The sequence below is a fragment of the Petaurus breviceps genome, unplaced genomic scaffold, assembly GCF_028583685.1.
Source record: "Petaurus breviceps papuanus isolate PSGF00001 unplaced genomic scaffold, PetGlider_PUasm1.0 221, whole genome shotgun sequence".
Classification (NCBI taxonomy): Eukaryota; Metazoa; Chordata; class Mammalia; order Diprotodontia; family Petauridae; genus Petaurus; species Petaurus breviceps.
The window spans coordinates 10,056,671-10,080,125 of NW_027185877.1; the positions used below are offsets into that span (position 1 = coordinate 10,056,671).

Sequence of the window (23,455 nt, forward strand, 5' to 3'; positions counted from 1 at the left end):
TACACACTCAATTGGGTATCTTACCCCAAAGGAAAGTAGGGGGGAAGGAGGATAATAGGGGGGATGATAGAAAGGAAGGCAGATTGGGGGAGAGGGTAGTTTGAAGTAGTCACTTTTGAAAAGGGACAGGGTCAAAGCAGAAAACAGAATAAGTGAGAGGCAGGATAGGATGGAGGGAAATATAGTTAGTCTTTTACAATATAACTACTATGGAAATGGTTTTTTCCATGTACCTATACCGAATTTTTCCAACAACCTATACCGAATTGCTTGTCTTCCCAATGGGGGTGGGTGAAGAGAGAAGAAGGAAAAGAATCTTGAAATCAAAAGTCTTAAAAAAAACTGTTTTGTTTTGCTTTTTTTTACATGCAACTGGGGAATAAGATATACAGGTACTGGGGTACAGAAATCCATCTTGCCCTACTAGAAAGTTAGGGGGGAGGGATGCAGGAAGCCAAAAGAGAACAGACTGGGGAAGGGGTATTCAGTAGGCTCACTACATTGGGGTGGGGGGTAGGGGAAAGACGGGGAGAAAATTTGTAATTCAAAATCTTGTGGAAATGAATATTAAAAATTAGAAATAAATAAATCAAATTAAAATATAAAAGTACAAGGCTGCTAATTAACAAATTTACTTTTCTTAGGTTAAGGGAAAGGCTTGAACTTTTCCTTCTCACTCCTTCCATCTCCTTGCACGAACTGAGACATTTTCTTCCTAATAACACTATAAGCTGGCCACCCTTTCCAGCACTGGTTGGACTTTCAAACTCCCAAAGTTCCCGGTAAAGGTTAGAAAGCTGGAATAATACTCATTCCACATTACCATATCCACAAACCCTACCACACTCTACCATTCAGCAAGCTCTCCAAGACCCTGGTGGCCATTAACTATATTTCCCCAGGTCATTCTTCTTCCTTCCTCAATGAATTCAATTCTGGCTCAGTCATCCTTTCTACCACAAAACCCTGTTAACAAGTTCTTTACCACACATATTGTTCTCCCTGAACTTTCAAATTCCTCAACCTACTTTAATCCTGTGACCTACTCTTCTTATTTCAGCTCAACTCCATATATAGATGGTCATAACTCTTAATCTTTCTATTATCCATAAGTATTCCACTTCTATAACCATATTTTATTTTATATTTCTTCATGCCTTACAACCCCTAACCCTATTCTCCATCCTCACTGTGATTTACACTTCTTCTATTTCCACTCTCCCTTTCCAGACTTCTTTTCCTCCCTTTCACTGGCTACAATCTCTTCCCTTGTCTAACAAGACCTTTTGGTAAATCAATCAATCCTATACTATTTTTATACTCATATTCTTTGCTCCTTTTCCCTACTGCCAATCATGAATCATGAAACCCCAATTTTGGATTATTCTCACCATCTAACTCGTTCACACTTTTCATATCTGGCAGGGTTCCCCCTCTCCAACACATTGTGGTTTAGGCTATTTTTCTTCCCTGCAAGGCAACAAAACTGTTTCCAAGATTTGACTGGACCATAAAGCTATGCCTCCCTCTGAAGCAAGTTCCTGATGAACTCTGACTATATTGATATGGTCACCTAATGTCACAAAAAGGTCCATGCAGACTAATGAATATCGAAAGGCCAAAGCAGTCCCTTCCCTGCTGACCAGATAATTTCTATTTGACATCTAGGGGGCCATGCTAAGTGCTAGAGTACCCCTGTTTAATATCTTTTCAATGTTACAGCTATGTAAATTTCCTCTTATTAAATGATGAAGGTTTCAGGAATGTCTCATTTTTGTTACAGCACCAAACTGAAAATAAGAGGGCACCAGCCAGGTTAGCATCCCACCCTCATTACAGGTATACTATGAATTTATACTACATTAATCTCAACTGGGCCCTCACCACAGCAAGAAATCCCTTTTCACCTTCCTGACCTTCTACATCCCACTCACCATAGTACCTAACCTTCTACATCCCACTCACCATAGTACCTATTCCAAATCTTTTTATCCTTTAAGGCTTTCCATGTTTGATAGGTCCACTGTCTGATCAAGATTTCTTCTTCCTGGAGCAGAGTCAAGATGGTGGAATAGAAACAGGACTTCCTTGGGGCTCCCAATTCCACTTCCCCCAATTCATGTAAAATATGACTCTAAACAAACTTTGGAGCTACAGAACCCACTAAATGACACAGAGAAGCTAACATCCCGCTGAAAACAGCCCAGCAGGCCAGCAAGAAGCAGCTAGCGCAGCATGCTGGGAGCCAAGACTGAGCCTGAGGTTTTAGCTTCAGGACAGCCACAGCCAGTCTCTGGCTGGAGGGTCTTCAGATCACCAGCAGCTGTAGCAGTTACCAGAATTATCAACCCATAGATGCTAAGAACAAAGTGAGAGGTCAGTGCAGTGTGGACTTTGGGAACCAGGAGTCTGGCAGTGTGGTCTGGCCTTTGCCCCAAGGGCGAGAAGCGGCTGAGGCATGGTGGATATGCAGCCACTGCCTCGTGGCTGCTTCAGAGTTCCTGGCCTACAGATTGTAGGGGGACCAAGCAACCAGTATGAGGTGTAATCACTCTCAATTTAACCTGCTTGGATCTGGATCACTGTCTGGGGTGGAGGTCCTGGGGTGCACAACCAGTGTGCCAGTGCCAGTGGAAGCTTCTGAGGGGGCAGGCAACTAATAGCTCCAGCAGCTGAGAAAACCCCAGTGATTTTAGACAAAGCTCCCCTCTCTGGTAGCAGAGTTCTACTGTGGCAAAAAGCTCAAAAGTCAAGTGATTGAGTGGCAACATAAGCAAGTGAGGGAAGCAAGGCAAGCACAGCGGTCTGACTTTGGATTCCTTTTTTGGGGACAAAAAGGATCAAAGCATAGAACAGGAGGAAGACAGTGAAGGCAAAACTCCCTCACCAGAAGCTTCCAAGAAAAGAATAAGCTGCTTACAGGCCATAGAGGAGCTTAAGAAGGATTTTGAAAACCAAATAAGAGAAGTGGAGGAAAAAATGGGAAGATAAATGAGAATGATGCAAGAAAATTATAAAATGAGAGTCAACAACCTGACTGAAGAAAATAACACCTTAAAAAATAGACTAACTCAAATGGCAAAAGATTTCCTCTTCCTCCAGCTACCTTAATGCAGTTTCTAAGCAGCCTCTAGACCCATTAACATAACTTCCTAGTCTTCCTAGTGAAGTAGGACATAAATAGTCCCACCTATGTTGGTCAGGCCCTTCAGATTTGGTGGATGTCCCGAGATCAATGAAGCATCACAACCTACTTGCTGAACATATTTTTTTCCATATGAAGAGAGAGAGTCATAAGCATCTTTTCTGTATCAGGGTTAGGAAAATCTCTTTCTGTTAACTGCTGAATGACCTCCTAGTATCTCATTTCAATCCAATACAAAATCATTTACTTGCGGGAACTAGCCTGAGTCAGGCCTGCCCCTAATATCAATGCACCACACCCCCAATTCCTCCATACTCTTAGTTCAATCTTCACCTGATATTTCAGCTTTAAAAAATTGAGGCCATTCAAAGAGACCTCCCTCTTCTCCACTTCATCACTGACATCTTTTTTTCCACTATCTCTTTCTCAAAACTAACATAAAGTGCAATACATATACATTTCATCTTACCACTTGCTGTCTTTGCCAGTATACTGCCTCCACTATCATTCTTAATTGATCTAATCTTCAAGCTTTCCCTATCTACTGGTCCCTTCCTTGATGCCTATAAACAGATATGTTCCCCCATCCTTAAAAAGTCTTCCCATGATTCAGTCATTCCCACTCTCATTCTGTATCTCTCCTCTTCAGTTCTATTATGTGCCTCCATTTCCTATACTTTCACTTCACTTCCTCACCATTCAAATGAAACTGATCTCGGGGTGGTTAGGTGGTACAGTGAGTAAGAGCTCAGGCCCTGGAGTCAGGAGGACCTGAGATCGGTTCTGGCCTCAGATATTTAACACCCACACAAAATAACTGCCCATGTAACCTTGAGCAAGTTACTTCACCCCAATTGCTTTTTTAAAAAATGAAACTGTTCTCTCTAAAGTTACCCATTATTTCTTAATTGTTAAATCAAACAGCCTCATCCTTCTTGGCCTCTCTGCAGGCTCTCACACTGTTGATCCCTCCTAGATATTCTCTCTACTTTCTACTCTATTCTGGTTCTCCTCTTACTTATTTGACTGCTTCTTCTCAGACTCCTTTGCTGTATCTTCATCCAGGTCACCACTACTAACAGTAGGTGCCTATATTATCTCCACAGATTTTTTCACTAGCTCTCATGGATTCAGCTATCATCTCTATGCAGCTGATTCCCAAATCTATGTATTCATGTGGATTCTCTGTTCAATATTAGGAAAACTATCAGCATAACTGACCATATCAATCATAAAAAAACAGAAACCATATGATCATCAATAGATGCAGAAAAAGCTTGACAAAATACAGCATCCATTCCTATTAAAAACACTACAGAGCATAGGAATAAATGGAGTTTTCCTTAAAATAATAAGTACCATCTATCTAAAACCATGAGCATGCATTATATATAATGGAGATAAGGTTGAAGCATTCCCAATAAAACCAGGGATGAAACAAAGGATGTGCATTATCCCCACTGTTACTCAATACTGTACTAGAAATTCTAGCTTTAGCAACAAGGAAATTAAAGGAATTAGATTAGGAATTCCTAATCCTAAGCAATGACCCACATACAGTAAACATTCAATAAAGCCTTGTTGACTGACAAGACCAAGCTCCGATCTGGGAGAGAAGACATTCTTTGAGTTGACATGGAATGATTAATGTATTAATCTTTGGGTTCATTCATTTGGTCCATTGATTCAATTAAATTCTAAAGCAATCAAACTATACTATTGTCTAGCCCAGGGGAACCTGTGGCCTGGAGGTCACATGTGGCCCTCTAGGTCCTCAAGGGCAGTCCTTTGACTCAATCCAAACTTCACAGAACAAATGCCCTTAATAAAAGGGTTTGTTCTGTAAAGCTTGGACTCAGTTAAAAGTTCCCACTAAGGACCTAGAGGGCCACATGTGGCCTCAACACTACAAGTTTCCCACCCCTGCAAGTTGAGTCCATACCTCTCCATCTTTCTATTAAGAAAAGCAGGAGGAGCGGCCAGGTGGCGCAGTGAGTAAGGGTAAGAGCACCGGCCCCAGAGTTGGAAGACGTGGGATGGAATGCTCAGATACTTAGCACCCACCCAGAAATACATGGCCGTGTGACCTTGGGCAAGTTACTTAACCCCAATTGCTTAAAAAAAAAAAAGAATAGCAGGAGAGGGGTGCCTAGGTGGTGCAGTAAATAGAGTAATAGCCCTGGAGTCAGGAGGACCTCAGTTCAAATTCAGCCTCAGACACTTAACACAAAACTAGCCATGCGACCTTGGGCAAATCACTTAACCCCAATTGCCCTACCTTCTCTCCTCCAAAAAAAGAAAAAAAAAGAATAGCAGGAAAGACTTTTGTCGAATACAAAGTATTGGGCAATCTGATGACTAACAAGAAAGTATATTTTGAATATTGAGCTATAGGTAAGTTGGTAATTAGGAAAAGGCATTTTATTTAAACATAGTAGCCCAATCTGAAATCTTTGTGGTTTTTATTTAAAAAAAAATAAAAAAATTTTCTTAATATTGCCTGATTTTCAAAGTATAAGTTCTTGTCAAAGACAGATGTTATTTCATTTGCTTTTCCAAGTCGAAATGTCTATACAGAATATTATGAAATTGGAATTTGAAAGAAAAAATTTTTCTGTGCCCTTTCAAAATAAAGCAGAAAATTGCTGAAAACAAGAAAACTGGAAGAACACGGAACATATTGCTTATCAGACTTATGAACAGGTGGACAATTTATGAATAAGAAACAAGAGCTAGAGAGCAGAGGTCTGAAATGGATAATTTTAATTGCAATAAAACAAGTGTAGCTAAGATCAGAAGGAAAGCAGAAAATTTGGAAATAACTTTATAGACAGTTCTCATATCTAAAATATATAAAGAACTTTATAAAATCTATAAGGCGGCAAGTAATTACCCAATTAATAAATGGACAAAGGTAATTTTGATGAATAGGCAATTTTTAGAAAAAGAAATCAAAACAATTTAGAAAAAACACTCTAAATCATTATTGATTAGAGAAATGCTAATTAAAACAATCCTGAGGTATCATTTTACACCTACTAGAGGAGGGGATGTGGGAAAATTGGGACACTAATTCACTGTTGGTGAAATTGTGAACTGATCCAAGCATTTTGGACCTTTTTTTCCTTTACTTTTTGGAGGGGTTAGGTAGGGCAATTGGGATTAAGTGACTTGCCCAAGGTCACATGGCTAGTGTTTTGTGTTAAGTGTCTAAGGCTGGATTTGAATTCAGGTCCTCCTGACTCCAGGGCTGGTGCTCTATTCACTGTGCCACCTAGCCACCAAAAGTTGAGCGAATAAGTCATTTTGACTATTCTATTTTTTTTTTAATTTGCTTTTTGGAGGGGGGAAGGCAGGGCAATTGGGGTTAGATGACTTGCCCAAGGCCACACGGCTAGTAAGTGTTCAGTGTCTGAGGACAGATTTGAACTCAGGTCCTCCTGACTGCAGGGCTGGTACTCTATCCACTGTGCCACCTAGCCGCCCCTGATCCAAGCATTTTGGAGAGCAATCTGGAATTATGCCCAAAGAGTTATTAAACTGCCTATACCCAGCAATTAACTATGTGTATTTCCAAAGAGGTTTAGGAGAAAAAGGAAAAGAATCTTCATGTTCCAAAATATTTATACCAGCTCTCTTTGTAGTGGCAAAGAACTGTAAATTGCAGGGATGCCCATTAGTTCGGGGAATGGTTAAACAAATTGTGATATTTAAGTGTGATAGAATACTACTGTGCTAAAAGGAATGATGAACTTAATGGTCTTAGAAAAAAACATGGGTATATTTGCACCAAAGAAAGAACTGATAAATTTAAGTATATATATGATTTTGCATATATATGCTTATTTGTATCTAATGGTAGCCTTCTCTAAGGTAGGGGGTGTAGGGAAAGGAAGAAAAAAAGGAAAAATGTATGTAACTTTATTGTATATTTAAAAGGAATAGCAAGTTGTACATAAGATTTGCAGTTTCATATTCAATTATCTTTATATTATACTATGTTATAGAAATGCTTATTTTAGTCCATAAATTAAAAATATTTTTTTATAAATATAGTAAATAGCTTTAGAGTTAAGTAGTGGATCATAATTTGGTCCCATTCATTAATTAATTTGGTCTCTTTATGGCCTTCAGTGTGATCTTGAATGAAATAAGTCATTTAAATGAATTGATTACCTTTTTTGCTCAATTAGACAATAATTCAAATCTACTTTTGCTTTTACTATGATAGAATATTGAGATTTAAAATGCAAAAGCATTGAATGGGATTTATATAAGTTATAAATAGGTACTTGAAATTCTCACTTGCCACATTATAAAATGTGCAAGCATTTCTTTTTCCCAGTAAAAACAGATGTGTACATTGATTCCTTCATGCCACTCACATTATTCATAACAATATACAAACATATTGATGAGAAAACAAATTACATCACATTCTTGCGCATCTAGACTTTTCCTCATCTTTTCACTACAGTGATATTTTTTAGTTAGGGCCCTGGGGCCTCACCTATAGAAGATAAGGGTCATTGTATCCTTGTTGTCTATATTAAAGTGGGGTGAACCGTTTTCTATCATTTAACATGTAAGCGCTTCATTTCATCCCAACATCAAGCCTAAACATGATGCTGGTGTCAAGTCCATGCCAACACTCCTGGAATATTTCTAAGACTATTGGAAGTATCACATTAAAATATAAGTATCTTTCAACTCACTGATAACTAACATAATAGAGCTATAAGATTGTTTCTTAAAGGGATAAAAATTATTCAGAAATAAAAAGTACAATTGTCTATTTCAAAAGAATACCAAAAGAAAACAAGAAGATATTCAAGATCGAGGGCTCTTAACTAAAAGTTCATACATAGATTCCAGATAGTCTTTTAACTTGCTTTTTTTAAAATTTGGAAAATTATATTTCAATATAATTATTATCCTCTGTAATCCTACATACTTTATGCATTAAAAACATGATTCTGTAGAGATTGCCAAGGGAGGCCATGACACAAAAAAAGTTAAGAACTCCTGTTCTAAGTCAAGAAAATTAATTATATTTATAGACACTTCATTTTTAATTAAAAACCTAAAAGCTTGAGTCAAAGCTAAGTCTTTGATAGTCTGCTAATGTTTTCTATATGTTATTCTCCTAAGCCCCATAAAAATAAATGTTCTACCACCACCCCCTCAATTAATGTAATCACCTACAACCCAGAATGTACACAAAGTGTTTGGCCTTTGAATCGAGATTTTTCTCCCTCTCTCTCCTATCATATCACTGGAGAGACTGGACTAGCAGGAGATATGGCATTCAGTCATAAGCAGAGACACACCAAAGATAAATAGATTATAAGACCCCTTGTGGAAGGAGACACATGGAGAGCAGACACTATCACAGAGAAAGCTACCCAAGGGAGGAGGCACTTTTGGAGACTATAACCCAGGGTGGGGAATCGGTGTGCTCAACCTAGTTCCTCAAGTGTGACCCTTTAGGTGAATTCAAACTTTATGGAACAAATTCCCTTAATAAAAGTATTTGTTCCATAAAACTTGGACTCAGTCAAAAGACCACACCCAAGGACCTAGAAGGTGGCCTTGAGGTCACAGGTTCCCTACCCCGGTGGCAAAAATTGGTATGAGCTATGGTCTCAAGAATACACTTCCAGTACCAAGAATTCTGTTATCTTTTTGCCATATCTTCCAGAATCAAAGGATCAGTTAGAATGGACCTTGGAGGTCAGTAAGATCAACCTTCTCATTTTGAATAAGAGGAAATTGATCTGCGACTGACACTTAGAAAAGAGCTCCCATCATCCTACCCACTTCACCATCTAGTCATCTCCCTACACATGTACTTCATACCATACAATCACTGTACTCTTTGAAGTTACTCTTTCCATGTTTGTGTGTACAATGGGAGAGTACACACGGGCTTCTGGGGTTCATGTTTTGTGTCAAATGTTCTTGCTAAACTATCTTAGTAAATGCCATTACTAAAAATTAATTAAGCCTACTGGCTGATTATTAACAGAAATGACACTAAGATTCATGATGGTTACCCCTAGAGAAACTGAAAATAGCAGCCACCCTCTGGAGACTGAATCTGTGAGTTTGAGTTGCCCTGGAGGGTGTATTACATAAATATACATATACTCCCAAATTACACAAATACAGTTTATATATACATACAGACATACAGAAACAAGAGAAAGAATTGAGACATACTGACAGCCAGTGGTACTAATGGGGTACTTGGGTGCCTGTGCTTGAACCACAGTTTGTAAAATCACATCCAGCTCCAAAATCACATTTCTCCCTAGCCTCAAAACACTGTCTCAGGCAGTTTCTCCCTAGCTCAAGGGCAGCATGCCCTAACAAAATACTTATCTCTCTTCCTGTTACAGTGGTCAGCTCCACTTATAGAATTTAGTTGTTTGACCCAACTGTGTACTGGCTGAAGCAGCTGTGTACAGATATCTATCTATCATATATATCAAAGACTCAGTCATATGTATATTCCCTAGCTCATTATACACATCCTGAATCCCTTGTTAGCTAGGGACTTATGTATACTCCCAACATCCATCTTGTCAAACATGACATTGATGGGTGGCAGATTGGTCAGCCCTGACCGCTAGCTGACTTAGTGACGTTTCAAGTCTAAAACCACACCTCCATGCAACCTCCTTTTGGGCTACTTCCCAGTGAATTATGGGGAATACACCTGCATATTAGATATTAAAAGTACACGTTCCTTTAAGAACTGACCACTCCTTAACTTCTCCCTAATCCCATCCTGACTCACCTAGTTAGCATAATTGGCACAGGTTATATTATGGATTATTCTATAAAAACTTTAACTCTACCCCTTTAAGGCTGCTCCCTAAGAACTCTTGCCCGCTGTAAAGTGTAACAATAAACTTTAACCACCATGACTCAGAATGCTTGAGCCTGTGAATTCTTTCCAGACTGCCCACCGAGGGACTCTGGTTATTAGGGTTCCTGAAACACACCCCCTTCCTTGTCAGAACTCTTAAGAGAATGATGAATGATTCAAAGAAATACTTCCTTTAGTACTTCTTTCACTTTCTTTCTTGGAGCATTTATATACTTCCACAGTAAAAAAAAATATCACTTCTTGGCAATGACGACTAAATCTCCATCTCCAATTCCTACCTACTGGATACTACATATCAATACATACAACTGACACCTAAAACCTAATATTTCAAACACTGAATAAATTATCTTTTCCCATGACCTGCTCCTCTTTTCAGCTCTACTAATTCTGTTAATAATACCATAATCCTTCCCAATTCTATACTCAAAACTTCAAAGGCAATGAGGCATTGTGGAAAAGGTGGCTAAGGAGAGATCTGGATTGAAATACTAGTGCCTACTGACAAGCAATAGAATCACCAGCTGCTTCATCTGTAAAATCTCCATAATAATACCAGTGCTATCCATATAACAGACATTGTGAGAAAAGTGATAAGCTTCAAAGTGACAAATGTAAGCTATAATTCTCAATACTTTCTCTTATATGTCATAAGATCACCAGACTGTGCTGATTCTGCCTATAACTCTTGTATCTGATCTTTTAATCACTGTTACCACCAGTCCTAACAGGACTCTCCACACTCAAATCAATCCTAAATATGGCTTCTATTAAGCCAGGCATTAAAGAAATTTGTAAAAATGTAAAACAATGGGGCACCTAGGTGGCTCAGTGAGTAAGAGTGCTGGCCCCCATGGGATCGGTTCTGGCCTCAGATACTTAACACCCACACAAAATAACTGGCCTGTGTAACCTTGGGCAAGTTACTTAACCCCAATTGCTTTAAAAAAAAATGTAAAACAATGCTATTTTTCTGACTAATCTTTGTTTTGGAAAATATAGTTTTTTCAATGAAAATCGTTATTTATGTTAACCTATAATAGTTTTATTATTTTAATGACTACATAGTTTTAAAATTTATCAGTTTTAATTTCTGATATGGTAAATATCAACAGATATAATCCACATAAACAAAAGCTCTTTGGGGTCCTCAATAAATTTTAAGAGTATTAACAGGTTCCTGAGACCAAAAAATTGGAGAACTGTTACTCTCACTCACCCTATCAGTTCCCATGGATTTATCATCTCAGTGCTGATGACTCCTAAATCCATATTTCTATCCCCATAATTCTCCCTATCTCTAGAACCCACCATCATGTGTCTATTAACTATTTTGAATAAATATAAGCAATATCTTAAAATGACGAGGTCAAAAAAAAAAGAATCTATCAACTTTTCCTTCTAAACTCATCCCTCTTCTAAAACTACCTCCTCCAAAAAACACACTGGGTAAGAGAATTCCATAAAAACAGTTAGGAAAACTGGATAACTACATAGTAGAAAATAATTTTAAATTGACATACTAATTTCTATATTAAGACTGCAACTCAATCAATTAATCAATCAATAAACATTTATTAAGCAAGCCCCTACTATGGCAGGCACTGTGCTAAATGGATCAACTATCAAAAAACTAGAAATAAAAATTAATATGTGCCTCAGTTGTGGAGCATAAAAAACTGTTATCAAACAATTAAATTATTGAAAACAAAAGTAAAAGATTTAATGTTATAGAAAGATAAAAGGATTTTCCAAGATAAAAAAAAAATAAAGAAAGAACAGGTGCTAGGGGGGAGAAGACTAAAATCTATTCTACTATTCTTTACCATCATTTTTGTTGTCATTTTTTCAGTTGTGTCCGACTCTTCATGACTCCATTTGGGGCTTTCTTGACAAAGATATTAGAGGGGCTTGCTATTTGTTTTTCTAGCTAATTTTACAGATGAAGAAACTGAGGTAAGAGGGCTAAGTAACTTACCCAGGTTCACACAGCTAGTGTCTGAGACCAGATCTGAACTACCTAGCTGCCCTTCACCATCATAGTATCAAAAAATGTCAGAAATGACCTTAGAAATTACCTCCAAGCCCTTCATTTTACAGAAACAAAAAATGCAAAATACAGCTCCTTAAACTTTTTGTTGTGTTTTCACTCCCTAAGCTCTTCTGCTACGGTGAATAAGATTAAGTCCTACTTCTATCTTCTTGTATCATAAATTTAGGACAAAGACTAGAAGATGAAAACGAAGATTAAAAAGCCTCCAACATTTATTTTACCATGTTACAACAGATTTGCTAAATTTATGAATGTTCTCCTTAAACAAGCGATGGCCCTTTTAAGTTCTACGAGGATACCTCACCTCTACTACAAGTTTTTTAATAAACCAAAAGACCTACTTTTAAGGATGATTTTTTAAGGAAAAAATCCATGCAATTTCATCAAAGCATGAATCAGCAAAGTCAGCACTCAAAAAGTAGGCTCTAATGGGATTAAGAAGTCCAAAGGGATGTGGTAAATCAAAAAAACTCTAATATGAAATTATCAAAAAAAATTTTCAAATCAGTGGTAAATCCTGGATTTGCAAATTATCTGTATGACCTTGGGTAAATCATTTCATCTCTCAGATTCTCAATTTTTTCACCCTGTAAAATAAGAGAGATGAACTAGACCATCCCTTGGCTCCCTTTCAGTTTTAAATCTTGTAAGCCTTTTGAAGGATTCATAGCTCTTCACACATGCTGCCCATTTACAGGGCCAGATGATAGGGATCAAAAGATCAAACTGAGAATGATCAGCAACACCTTGCCCACCGTTATCCAACGCCTTTAGGAAAAGGACCAGGCCTACAAACAGATTCTGTTTTCCTCCATTACATTATTTTTTCACTAACCCTTTTTTTCCTCAAGTCATACATATACTTCCGGGCAGGAATTTCTAAATGACCTTCCCAGGAAGGCACTATGACGGTGTTCTGTTCAAGGTCCTTTGGGGAAAAGGCCAAAAAGCTCGGAACAGGTATGGAGGTGGGGAGGACGCCCTCGGCGCAACCAAAGCATGGGAAAGGATTAAAGTTCACCTTCTTAAGGGTCACTTCCTCCACCACCACTCCCGTCCCCCCCAAGACACACACACAGAGACAGACAGACAGACAGACAGACAGACAGACAGACAGACAGACAGACAGACACACACACACACACACACACACACACACACACACACACACACACACACCTTGCAGAGGACTAAGCTTACCTGTTGCGTCCTTGGGCACGTTCTCGAAGGTAGTCGCGTCAGGTCGCCTTGAGTGGGCAGTGGGTCGACTCCAAGGGCGGGGGGTCCCGTCCAGGAGGCTGGACTGGTTGGACTTCCGCCTGAGAGCCACCCGCCTGAAGTTAGTGGAGTCTTCCGCGTTCATCTTACTCCCGGTTAGGATTCGCTCTCCTTTCCTTGTTTCTTCTCCGCTGTCCCCCCTACCCCAGTCTCTGGGCTACATGCTCCTACAGGCTGAGACTTCCTTTAGTTTCTTGAAGGCTATGGGGATTGTTTATCTCATAACGGGCACTACTAGAGATAAGCACACGACCCCTCACCCCCCTCACACACACTCCTACTTCTGGTTAGACCCTTTGCATTCCCTGCCTTATCTGCACACTCCCTCCCCCCCTCCCTCCCTCTTTTCTTCTTCCGTGAGATCGTGTAGGAAGCTCCTGGAGCAGAAACGCACTGCCGCAACCCAATTTTGGCTCCGAACTCCTTCTGCAGCAGTTGTCAAGAATACAACTTCAAAGTTCAATTGCGTCCTCCACTGCTACAAGGCAGGGTTCTCCAGCACCCTGTGCCACAGTTTTTACTTTCTTTTTTCAGAAACAGCGGTCAGGCACCGTAGGGCAAAGGATCCAGCCTATTTGATTGTCTCTAGAGTGCTGCCATACACTGGAGCCAGAATTCTTGAAATTGCCCGAAGGTTATGGAGCGAGTAGCTCCAGTGCTTCCCGTAGACGTGCCTAGCCCCGCCTCAGTGTCTCCCATTTGCCCAGCTGCTCACCTATAAGCTTCTCACCTGTTCACAGCAACCATTAAGATTGTAGATCTAGAGCTAATGGGAACTTAAGAGGATATCTAATCAATTCCTTAAGGATCACCTGTAGAGATCCAGGATAAAAAAGAAATATACAGGATAGACCTGTTGGGGTTTAAAATGTTGAGGTTTAGGGGTGCTAGGGACCCCAAAGTACCGTCATGCCAGGTCCTGCCGAATGAATTTGACCCAAGCCTTCTTTCAACTAAAGAAAAACAAAGTTGATTAAAGACCCGCCATACTGGCCAGACTTCTTTAGTAATCTCAGCATTTGTAACACTTATTTTGACGAGGGGTCGAGAATGAATCAATCTTCATGATGACATGGATGTTATGTAAAGACTATGAGAGGAAACTAGGGGTGGTCAGGTAGTGGGGGGGAGGGAGGAACTAGAAGAGGTATTTACGGAGGGTCTAGATGGCACTAGGGTGACTAGAGGTCACATTCCGGAAACCGGAAAAATGGGATTTTGATGGGAGCAAGGGTGGGGAGCAGTCTGAGGCAATCTGGAGGTAAGAGACAATGGAGGGCTGGGGTAGGTTTAAGGTAACAGATTTGGGCATGAAAAAGCCAGATCCAGTGAGAAAGTTATGGGAGAATTCAAGGTGGGGGTTTCCCAGGGCCTATGGACAGATGGTACTCAGATTCTTTTGGGGTAAAGGGAAAAGTTCTCAGCTTGGGACCATACCCTGTCAGACCCTTTCCAAAAAAAAAAAAAATGGTACCTAGGCGTTTGAGGAATGAATACTGCACAAATTATTAAAGGGTTCCCTTTTTTAAATTATTTCTTAAACTTGGCTCTTTTTAATCATTCAGTTGATTTACTGAGTGAAAATCATCCTTTTAAAAATTACAGTTAACTGAGAGTCAGGCAAGTTCTATAGTGACCCCCTTCCTTGCGCATTGTGTGGACAGGGGCGATGTTGCCGCTTTGGGTGGAGAACTAGGCTGGGCTCCAACTCTACTCTGACTGAAAAAGTCTCCTGAGACCCAGGACTCCTGCAAGTGCCCTTGATTCTTGTGTCAGCACAGCCATGGCTGGTGGTCCCAATCAAGAAGCACCTGAAGCATGTGGCAGCCCCAGAACATTAGATGCTTGATAAATTGACAGGAGTTTTTTGCTCCTAGGCCCTCCATAGGCCCCCATAAATTCAGGAGAGCCTCCTCATCATCATCTTCCTTAGAAATAGACTCAAGTATGCCCTGACGGGAGATGAGGTTAAGAAGATCTGTATGCAACAGTTCAAGACTGATGGCAAAGTTCATACTGATATTACCTACTGTGTGAGATGAAAAAGTTCGGAGTCTGAGATGAGAAAAGGTCTTTATTCTTTCTCATGAGAAAGGGCACTGCCCCTGCCACTCAAGCAGTGCCTGCCAGGGAGTGCAAAATGTGGATGCTCCTGGGCTTGTCTTGATCCTAACTCCACCTCTAACACCTGACCTACCTCACCATTGGCTGGTGAGACAAGCTCACTATCTTTCATTAGTGTTAACTAATTGGTGCAAAGCAGTTTCAGTCCTTCATTACGTATTTCCTTTCACCAAATTTGGAATTGCCCAATCAGAAGTGGACTAGTATGGTTGTCTTTCAAATTACCTCATGTCGGGGGAATCATGAGTTACTCCCAAGACTGAACTGTTTTACAAAGTATAGAGAAGAGATAGGAATGTAAAAGGGAGTTAAAAGAAATGAGGAAACTCTGCTGGCTTTATGAATGTCATCAGGAGAGCATTTCTGTCTGGTATATGACACCAAGGATCATTTTGCTGTGCATCGCATCACAGCTGAAGAGGCAAAATATAAATTGTACAAAGTGAGAAAGATCTTTGTGGCTACCAAAGGTACACCTCATCTGGTGACCCAAGGGCATCACCCTTATGATCCATTATCCAGATCCTCTAATCAAAGTGAATGACACTGTCCAGATTGATTTAGAGACTGGCAAGATCACTGATTTCATCAGATTTGATACTAGCAACTTATGTATGGTGACTGGTGGTGCTAACTTGGGTCAAATTGGTGTGATCACCAACAGGGAGAGACATCCAGCTCTTTTGATGTTGTCCATGTGAAGGATGCCAATGGCAATAGCTTTGCCACTAGGCTTTTAAACATTTTTGTTATTGGCAAAGGTAACAAGCTTTGGATTTCTCTACCCTGTGAAAAAGGTACCTGTCTTACTATTGCTGAAGAAAAAATAAGAGATTGGCAGCTAAACAGAGCTGTGGATAAATGAAGATGAGGACTAATGGTATATGTGATCAGATTAAACTGTTACAACAGGGAAAACAATTTCCTTTTGTTAATTTTAGTAATTGATACTATTGTAGGTAGTCATTTGTTTCCTTTATGTTGTATGATTTGTTGGAATATAACTGTGTAGGCTGGTTTTATTTAGTACTTTACATTTTCTTGATCAACTTTTGGTTTATTCTAGTTTAATAAAACAGCATGTATTTCTACCTTTTATAATTTGTTGGCTTTTACAAACTAGTCTGAGATTAATATTTTTGAGCATATTCTATGCATTTGAAAAGAATGCTTATTCTCTGCTTATCCTGTTTAGTTCTCTCTATATAACTTGTAATTCTAATGTATTTAAGTAAGTTCAGATCAAATATTTACTGTTAATTTCTTTATTGGGTTTATCATTCTGATGATGGAATGTTAACATCTATTATATTTTTGTCTTTTTTCTTGTATCGCTGTTATGCTTTCTTTTCTTAATTTAATATTTGTCTCAAATAAAATGAGAATTATTGCAAAAAATAAATAATTACAAATATTGTTCTCCCCACACCTCATTTTTTCACTGGAAAATTGGAGGATAGAAAAGTTTAAAAGAAATAACATAAAGATAGGTTGAGATAGAACAAAAAATAGTCTTTAACATTTTCCCTTCACCTTTCTCTCTTAATTGTTTGCAACTCTATTGGAATCTGAGGATACAGAACTAGAAGGAATTAAGTATTTGGGACTGCTTTTCCATTTTTCATATTAACCAAGTTTCTTCAGTTTTCTCTTTTAGAATCTCCCATAAATGGGGTGGCAAGGTGTCATAGTGAATAGAGCACCAGCCCTGGAATCAGGAAGATCCGAGTTCAAATTTAGACTCAGACACTTAACACAAAAACTAGCCCTGTGGCCTTGGGCAAGTCACTTAACCCCAACTGCCCTCCAAAAACAAAACAAAACAAAAAAAGAATCCCCCATAAATCCAAAAACATTGCCCATGAACACTTCACAAGCTGTAATAGAGTTTAAATTAAAATACATCAGTTTTCAAGGGTTGAATTTCTTGGACGTCAGACTCACCAGCACACACTGAAATTGTAGCAATCAAGATTATAGCCCTCCCTTCAAGCTTGTGGGAAATGATGGGAGGAATTTTGTTTCTACGTAATTAAAAATGCTCCTATCTTTGATAGCAGAATGTGGGTCAAAGGTGACTGGTTCTAATCAGAGCTGTGATCTAGCAGGGGCAGGCTTCTGATCAGGTAGGGGGTTAGAGGCTTGTTAGCATGCTTCCTGAGCTATGTAAGGGGAGCATGACATGGGCAGTTCAAGAGGTTGCACCTAGCCAATGGAGAACAAGGTGGGAAATTCTAATGGAAGCAGTATAAAAGGGCTCACATTTGTCTGAGTCAGTGTACTCCATTAAGAGAGAAAGAATAAATGTAAAATAAATGTAATGAAAACCTTCCTGGCTTTCCAACAAATATTATTTATTCCTAGATTGATCATGTTTATAACAATGCTCTTGCCCTTGGTCTTCCAGAAAGTTCTCAAAGAGCACTGAGAAGACTAAAAGTTGCCTTAGACTCCAGTATTAACCCAGGCCTTCCTTTAAAAAGATTTGTTCTCAGATGATTTGCTAATTGAGGTACCATAATATCGAACAAAGCTATAGTTCCTTCCACAGCATAATTGCAGGGCTAATACTGCCTATTATTTGAAGTTTCTTAAACTACCTCCTTTATACAGTCAGTCGATTAGTGTTTAGTAAGCACCTACTGTGTGCTAGGCATTATACTCTCTCTACCAACTTGGACTCTGAATGCCTTCCTACAGCAGTTGCAGCTATCTGAAGTTGTGGTTGCTTTCAGGTTACAGCTTTAAAGCTTCACATGCTGCCTCCATTGGCACAGGGAAGAGTCCTCCAGCACCAGTTTCTACCTCAATGAACATAATAATAACACCTTCCTCCTAGGGTTGTTGTAAAGATAAAATATATGTCTCCAAAAATGATGATTAAGACCCACCAGCCTACTTGTTGGTGAACAGAGGTTGATAATATCCCTTCTCTTAAGGATCATGGGATTTAGCTTCCAAAATATAAGATTGATAAGATCAATTACCAGCCTATGGGAGTGCTAGTAAAACTGTAGTACATTCAGAATCAGGGCAGTAAGTACCATCTGGCCTTAAGGCATTCCCTAAAGTTTCTTGCAAGTTCCAAGCTATCCAAGTTCCTGTATCCAAACTGGGGGAACTTCTGTTATGATTTCCCCTAAGGTGAACTCCGACGTTCTAACCATGGGACCATAATAGAGGCCATCTGCCCAAATCATAGTTGGCTGGATGGGTGGGTGGGGGAAAAGGGGCATTAACAAATACATAAGGGTCTGCTGGACTCCATCAGCCATGTTGTACCTGTTAAAATAAAAACACCTGTGAACTTTTAAAATGGAAGAAACCCCAGTTCCGATAGCGGGACTTGGAATGGACCAGAATCTGATCACAGTTTACAAAGATTATAAATGCATTTATTGCCTGAGAAGAAGCTTGCAAGCTGGAGCAGTGAAATAGGATTCACATCTGCTCATAGGGGAGTTGGAAAGGATGAGGTATGTATACAGGACTAAACCAGGATTAAAGGAGAAACACAATAATTGGGAAGTCAGGTAGGAAGTGGGGGTCTAGGGAAAAGATATCTGTAAACACAATAAATCAGAAAACAGGACGTTTGTTCTCTTTAGATAAGTCAGAAACCAAGATGTCTGCTTCCCCTCAGATAAGTCAGAAACTAAGATGTTCACTTTTCTCTCTGAGCTGGTCTAGGCTGGTTTCAGCAGTTGCAGGCATCTCTGAGTTCAGCTAAAGTTTACTTCACAAAGGATCACTGGTAGGTCAAGCAGCCAGGAACATCAGAAGTCCTCTTGATTGGCTAGTTATTGTGGGACTCCATTGTCTGGTTCCCCTGTAAAAAAGTAAAGTTCTAACATATTTAATCAGTTGGTACAAGCACTACAGAGCCTTTGTTCACACATTCATGCCGGAGACCCCCCAACAGGTTCACCAGGATACCCCAATTTTCACCTGGAGTTTGGGGAAAGACCACCAAGTAAAAGGACAATCTTGCTGAAGTGGAGGTAGGTGGAAGAACCTATATGTAGATCACAGTTATGATGGTAGTCAGTCATGGTGAGGATACTGTAATAGATTCTATGATCTCTTAGGAGTCACTACCTATGTTGGGTACTTAAGGGAACCTCTATCAATCTACAAGTATTTAATAAGTGCCTACTTAATACTTCATGTACAGTACTAAGGGGATTATTCTGGGGATATAAGTATACTATTCTGGGGATATAAATGTGAGGTTGAGACTGGCAGTTTTTCTTATTGACCAAAACAAAATGAGACAAAAACAAAGTTAATTTATTTATTTGTGTAATGGCAAGCACAGAAGGAGTTCACACCTTGTTTCAGCTATTGAATATATATACATATATATATATATATATATATATATGTTAATCATAATTGCTCTCCTAAGCCTTTCATGCTGTTATCTCCGGTTTCCTTCCCATTCACCTATATTCTAAGTAAACTATATTGGATCTTTTGAAGTGCCAAGTGTTCCGTTCACTCGAATCCTGAACCTCCTTAATTGGACATCCTCTCCTCTTGTGAAAATGGTAGGCAATTTCATATAGATTATCCACGTGCTATCATGTAGAACATATTTCCATATTAGTCACAATTGAAAGTTTAAAAGTGAAAAAAGAAACATCAAAAGCAAAAAAACTGTGAAAAAGAATAAAGTAAGTAAAAAAAGTATGCTTCAATCTGCATTCAGAGTCCATCAGTTCTTTATCTGGATATGGACAGCATTTTCTTTTATCAGTCCTTTGTACTTGTCTTGGATCATTGTGTTACTGAGAAAAATTAAGTTATTCATAGTTGATCATCATGCAATGTTGCTAATAGTTGTAAAGCCGAGCAGGAGCAGCTTTCCGGAGGACTGCTGCTGTGAACAGCTTCAAGGTTCTGATCACACAGTATAGTGAACTCTCTATTCAATAACAAAGGCAAAACATTCACAGAACTCAAAGTGCAGCATTCACAATGTTATAACTTAACAACTTATCACTAAAGTGGCCACATAGTTTTCACCAAAGTGGTCACATAGTTTTAAGCAAAAGATAACATTCATTTAGTAAGTCCTTAATTCATTCACAAAGTACAAAGGTCAAAGTTCTCTATCCCTAGGTCACATTGTCTTAATCTCTTCAATCAAAAAGTTCTCTTTCTTCTTAATTGGAGAAGTCTTTAACTCAATCATCTAAATGTAAAGGTCAAAGTTCTCCACCCCTAGGCCACAGTAAATCATGATCTTCTCAATTTGCATTAAATACCCAAGGAGAGGTTTTTCATCTTGACTCAAGGCAGGCTCTCAGCTTCCATGGTTCCTCTTCCATATTGAAGTTCACAGTGTCTGGTCCACATCAAGTCCTTCACAGTTTCTGTTCCTGGGACGACAAAGCTTAACAGAGCCACAATAACATTTATACACATTGCCAGCATCCTTATCAGTTCACTTTCTGCCTGTGAAATCAATATAGACTCAACGACAAGGTCTGAAGAATCAATACAAATCATCAGTATAGTCCCAGGACCTTTGAAAACATCAGTAAGACCCTCCTCCAGGATTTCTATAAACATACAACAAGAAAATCCTCTTTCAGGGCTTCTGAACCAGCAGCAAGGTCTCAGAGCTTCTGTAACAACAGCACCATCCTCTATCAGCAGACAAATCTGACTAAGTAATATCAAAACAGAGACAAAGTACCAGCACCACAGCCATACCTCCTTCTAGTTCTCCTCTCTTCTCATTTCTCAGTTCTTCTCAATTCTCAGTTCACTTCTCAGTTCTCAGTTCTTCTGTCTCCAGCCTGGGCCCTTTATCCTCAGCCTCCACACTGCTTGCTCCTAGAAGTTCTGGCTCTCTAGCTTGGGCTTTTCCTTATATATGGTATTAGCTCCTCCCTGTTCTGCCCCTTCCTGCTACATCAGCAAGTTCATCCCACTGTGGGATTCACAAGTTCTGGATCTTAATACTTGATATAATCATGAACTGAAACAAAGTGCTAAGTACCTGTTTGCTTACCAATAAAAGGGGCAGGGAAGATCTTCAAATTCCCATTACCATTACAATAGTGCGTATGAAATTTTCCTGATTCTGCTCATTTCACTTTGCTTCAATTCATGACAAGTCTTTCCAGGGTTTTCTGAAATCTGCCTTTTCATCATTTCTTATAGCACAATAGTATTCCATTCCATGCACATACTTCAACTTGTTCAGCCATTCTGCAATTGACAGATATCCCCTCCATTTCCAATATTTTGACACCACAAAAGGGCTGGTATAAATAAATTTTGTGTTTCCTTTTTTTGTGGTCTGTTTGTGATACAGACCAAGTAGTGCTATTGCTGGGTCAAAAGGTTTACTTACCCTTTGGGTATAATTTCAAATTGCTCTCCAGAATGGTTATATCAGTTTACAACTCCATCAATAATGCATTAGTGTCCCAATTTTCCCACATCCTCTACAACATTTATCATTTTCTCTTTTTTTTTCATATTAGCCAGTCTGATAGGTGTGAAGTGGCACTTCAGAGTTGTTTTAATTTGCATTTCTCTAATCAAAAGTGATTCAGAGTACTTATTCATATGCCTATAGATAGCTTTGATTTCTTTCTCTGAAAACTGCTTGTGTTTTCTTATAAATTTGACTCAATTTTCTTTATATTTGAGAAATAAGGCCTTTATCAGAGACACTTGCTGTGAAGATTATTTCCCAGCTTCTTTCTTTCTAATCTTTTTTGCATGGACTTTGTTTGTACAAAAGATTTTTAATTTAATATAATCAAAATTGTCAATTTTATATTTTGTAATGCTCTATATCTCTTGTTTGGTCATGAACCTGTAACTCTCTTAACTTCTCCTTTAAGTATTTGGATGCTATACCATTGGTGCAGATATGTATAGTATTGATATTACATCATTGTCTATAGTTCCTTTTAGTAATATGTAGTTTTCTTCCTTGTCTCTTTTAATTAGGTCCTTTTTTTTTTTTTTTTTTTTGCTTTTTCTCTGTTTGGGATCATGATCACTACCCTTGCTTTTTTTTTTTTACTTTAGCTGAAGAATAATAAATTCTGCTCCAGTCCCTTATCTTTACTCTGTATGCATCTCTTTAAGAGTGTTTCTTGCAAACAACATATTGTAGGATTCTAGTTTTCGATCCACTCTCCTTTCTGCTTCTGTTTTATGGGAAAGTTCATTGCATTCACTTTCACAGTTGTGATTACTACCTATGTATTTCCCTCCATCCTATTCTTCATCCTGTCTGCTTTCTCTCTCCTTTCACCCTTTCCCTCCTCACCAATGTTTTGTTTCTGATCTGACTCTCTTCTTCCCCCAACCCTCTCCTTTACTTAATCTCCTCTCCTACTTTTGTGTCGGGTAAGATAGATTTCTATATTCAAATGATATTACTCCCTCTTTGAGCCAATATTGATGAGAGTAAGGTTCAAGTGATTCCTATTGCCCACCCTCTCACCATTCCCTCAACTGTAATAGGTTTTTTAAGATTCTTCATGTGAAATAATTTACCTCCTTTCTTTCTGCATCCAGTATACTTTCTTACCCCTTAATTATGTTTTTGTGTCATTCCCTCCAATTCGCCTTTTACCCTTATTTCTCTATCTCTCTCTCTATACACACACACACACGTATATATATATATTATATATATATATATAACACCGCGTTTCCACGATAATAGACCTATCCCGAAAATAAGCCCTCCCCTTACTGTGTAAGATTCCTCTAAAATAAGCCCTCCCCCGAAAATAAGCCCTATTGAGATTGCTACTGTAGTGAAGGTGATCTCCTGTGCTACACGCTACATTACGGTACCCTCTGTATGCACCGTCCCCCCCCCCCCAGGGTGAAATGCACGCTGCGCTCCGAGCTGCATCCAATCAGAGCTGCAGCAGTGAGCACGTCATCCTGTTCTTTATTGAATTCATTATTGAATAAA

General features: G+C 39.0%; 1 protein-coding gene across 2 annotated transcripts in view; it reads right to left on the bottom strand.

Moving 5' to 3' along the window:
- Positions 1-14,039, bottom strand: part of FGD4 (FYVE, RhoGEF and PH domain containing 4) — a 285,423-nt gene extending 271,384 nt beyond the window's left edge. For both annotated transcript variants that reach the window (XM_069094845.1, XM_069094844.1), the window contains exon 1: positions 13,294-14,039. In XM_069094845.1, coding sequence (XP_068950946.1) covers positions 13,294-13,456 — 163 coding nt within the window. In that variant the 5' untranslated portion in view covers positions 13,457-14,039. The remainder of the gene's footprint in view (positions 1-13,293) is intronic.
- Positions 14,040-23,455: the final 9,416 nt, after the last annotated feature.